Below are 2,416 nucleotides of genomic sequence, written 5' to 3' on the forward strand. Positions count from 1 at the left end.
TGTTAACATTTACTAATAACTTGTTATATGACTGTAAATAATATAAAAAATATTAAAAATTAATTTTAGACAAATTTCTTTACACATTATTCTTTCACAATGCAGTCATTTTGACTGTTTTGGGCCATATAGGTATATACTAAGTTTCAGTCTTCCTAGTGTTAAAGTGAAATTTTTATATGAAGCACTAGGGGGAGACCATTAAAGAGTAACAGCCTTATGAGACTTTATGTAACACGAACAAGTCGGCAATTTTTGACGCCTGTGAGAATATATTACCACCGAAATAAAGAACAGAAAGCAAAACACTCGTCGGTGTTGAACAGTTGCCAGATACAAGAAAGGTCCTATCCAATTTTCTTCTAATTCCACTCGTTAAAAAATAATTGGCGATGATCAAATTAATTAATTGATTAGTCCTGAATTATTCGAGATAGAAGAAAATTGTATACGACTTTTACTTAAAGCGTTTTTGAAATTTCGGGAAAAAGAAGATTTTTCAATTTTTCTTTCGTTTAGGTTAAGTCAAAAATACAAAGTGCCATTTAAAAAGATGAAGGCGACTTTGACAATAGTAAAAAAAAATTTTCTTTCCATTTTTCTTGCAATGTATAGCCAATTGAAAACTAATCAACTTTTGTCTAAAATATCTTTTTGTCAAATTATCGCAAGTACTTGAAAAATGATGTAAAGTGTTACGTGGGACACCCTGTATATATATACTCCATTCTTAATAAGAAAACACATATTATTTACTTAATAATTGCCATTATTTCAATAGGAACTGTAAATTTAACTCCTTTAGATACACTTAACTCATTGGTATCCTGTACGCATATTTTTAATTGCATTGAAATACAAACCCTTAAATATCTCAATTTAAGTATAAATGGACTTAGGCCACTTTCAAAATAAACGGCTCAAGCGTTTTACCTCATAGCTACTCTTTCTGTAGTCCTAGATAACGTCGAATAAAACAGAGTATCTTGTCAATTTCTTGATTCCTTAACGCCCACGTTCATACCTAACTCTCGCGCCAGTCACTTACAATACAGTTCATACCCTACAACTCTTGTTCTAAACTTTTATTGCCAGATGACTGCAACTGGGTAAAAAATCGTGCGTCACGTCAGACGTAACACACTATATAAAGAAATAATGTATAAAAATGAATGAAATATCAGAAGCTTTATGCTTAAATGATATTTCTATTCGAATCACATTTTCTAAATGTCTTATTGTATAAAATGCGCGGTCTAGTTATTATAGGAATTGTCTAATCTTGTAGAGATTTGTAGAACACGCAATACCTCGGCTGCGGTGAAGACAAAAGTGTTGAAGGAGACGAAGAAGAAGGCCGCCGCTGTGCAGAGGAGTAGCATAAACGAAGACAACGCGAGGATCGTTGCCAGCAGCACCAGAAGCCTCGCGTGGCTCCAACCAGTCGTCGTAGGTGAAAAAGATAGCTGAAAATGAATTAAACAAGCAAATTAGTATTGATAGAAGAAGTTTTAAAAGTATTACAAATAAAAATACTCAGAATTATGTAATATGTATATTAATTATGCAATATTTAATCAAATTTGAGGATTTAATCCTCAGATTGTTTTATGTGTAACAGATTTGTATCTGAATGCACGCATTATATTTCACAGATTTTTAGTGTTATTATATTTAGTTGTAAAAAGACAGATATACTGTAAATGAAATTTTTTATTAACTCAAACTTCTGTGTTGCCACAACGACTATGCAAACACAGATTAGTCTTTTGGGGATCGATGCTAAAAGATCATCACAGAGATTCGTATAAACTATAAATCATGCATCGAAGCAATAGAATTCTCTTATACAGGGTGGTCTAAGCAACGTGTGCACCGTTATAATTTCCAAAATATACATGGTTTAAAAGGGTACACTATGTAAGTAGTGCATTAATTTTTTTTATAGGTAGAGGCATTTCAGAGATTTGAAAATCAATTTTGTTTTTTCAAACAGAATACTATATTTTTTTATACCAAAATATGGTAGAGTATTGAATTGTAAGTAAAAGAAATATTGACCGTTATTAGTCCTAAACCTAATAGCTAACGAGTAACTTCACTTTATTAGTTGAAAATTTTTTTCACGTAATATCAAATTGGAAATTCAACGTTATATCACAGATTTCCGCAGAACAGTGATGTTTACGTGACAGTTAACACTAGATTGCCCAAGGAAGTCATTTTGACTGGTTTTGGGCAAATGTACAAATAATAATGCATAAATTTTTTTTTTCCCCAAGTGAAGTAAATTTCTTTTGGTTAACATTTACTAATAACTTGTTATATGACTGTAAATAATATAAAAAATATTAAAAATTAATTTTAGACAAATTTCTTTACACATTATTCTTTCACAATGCAGTCATTTTGACTG

General features: G+C 31.0%; 1 protein-coding gene across 1 annotated transcript in view; it reads right to left on the reverse strand.

The window, feature by feature from the left end:
* The window catches only part of LOC108623657 (E3 ubiquitin-protein ligase AMFR), a 26,197-nt gene that overhangs the window by 7,752 nt on the left and 16,029 nt on the right, over positions 1–2,416 (reverse strand). The window contains exon 3 of the mRNA XM_018022327.2: positions 1,311–1,466. Within this exon, the coding sequence (XP_017877816.1) occupies positions 1,311–1,466 (156 nt within the window). The remainder of the gene's footprint in view (positions 1–1,310; positions 1,467–2,416) is intronic.

The sequence above is a fragment of the Ceratina calcarata genome, unplaced genomic scaffold (genome assembly GCF_001652005.2).
Source record: "Ceratina calcarata isolate Rehan_Ccalc_2016 unplaced genomic scaffold, ASM165200v1 scaffold286.2, whole genome shotgun sequence".
Lineage (NCBI taxonomy): Eukaryota > Metazoa > Arthropoda > Insecta > Hymenoptera > Apidae > Ceratina > Ceratina calcarata.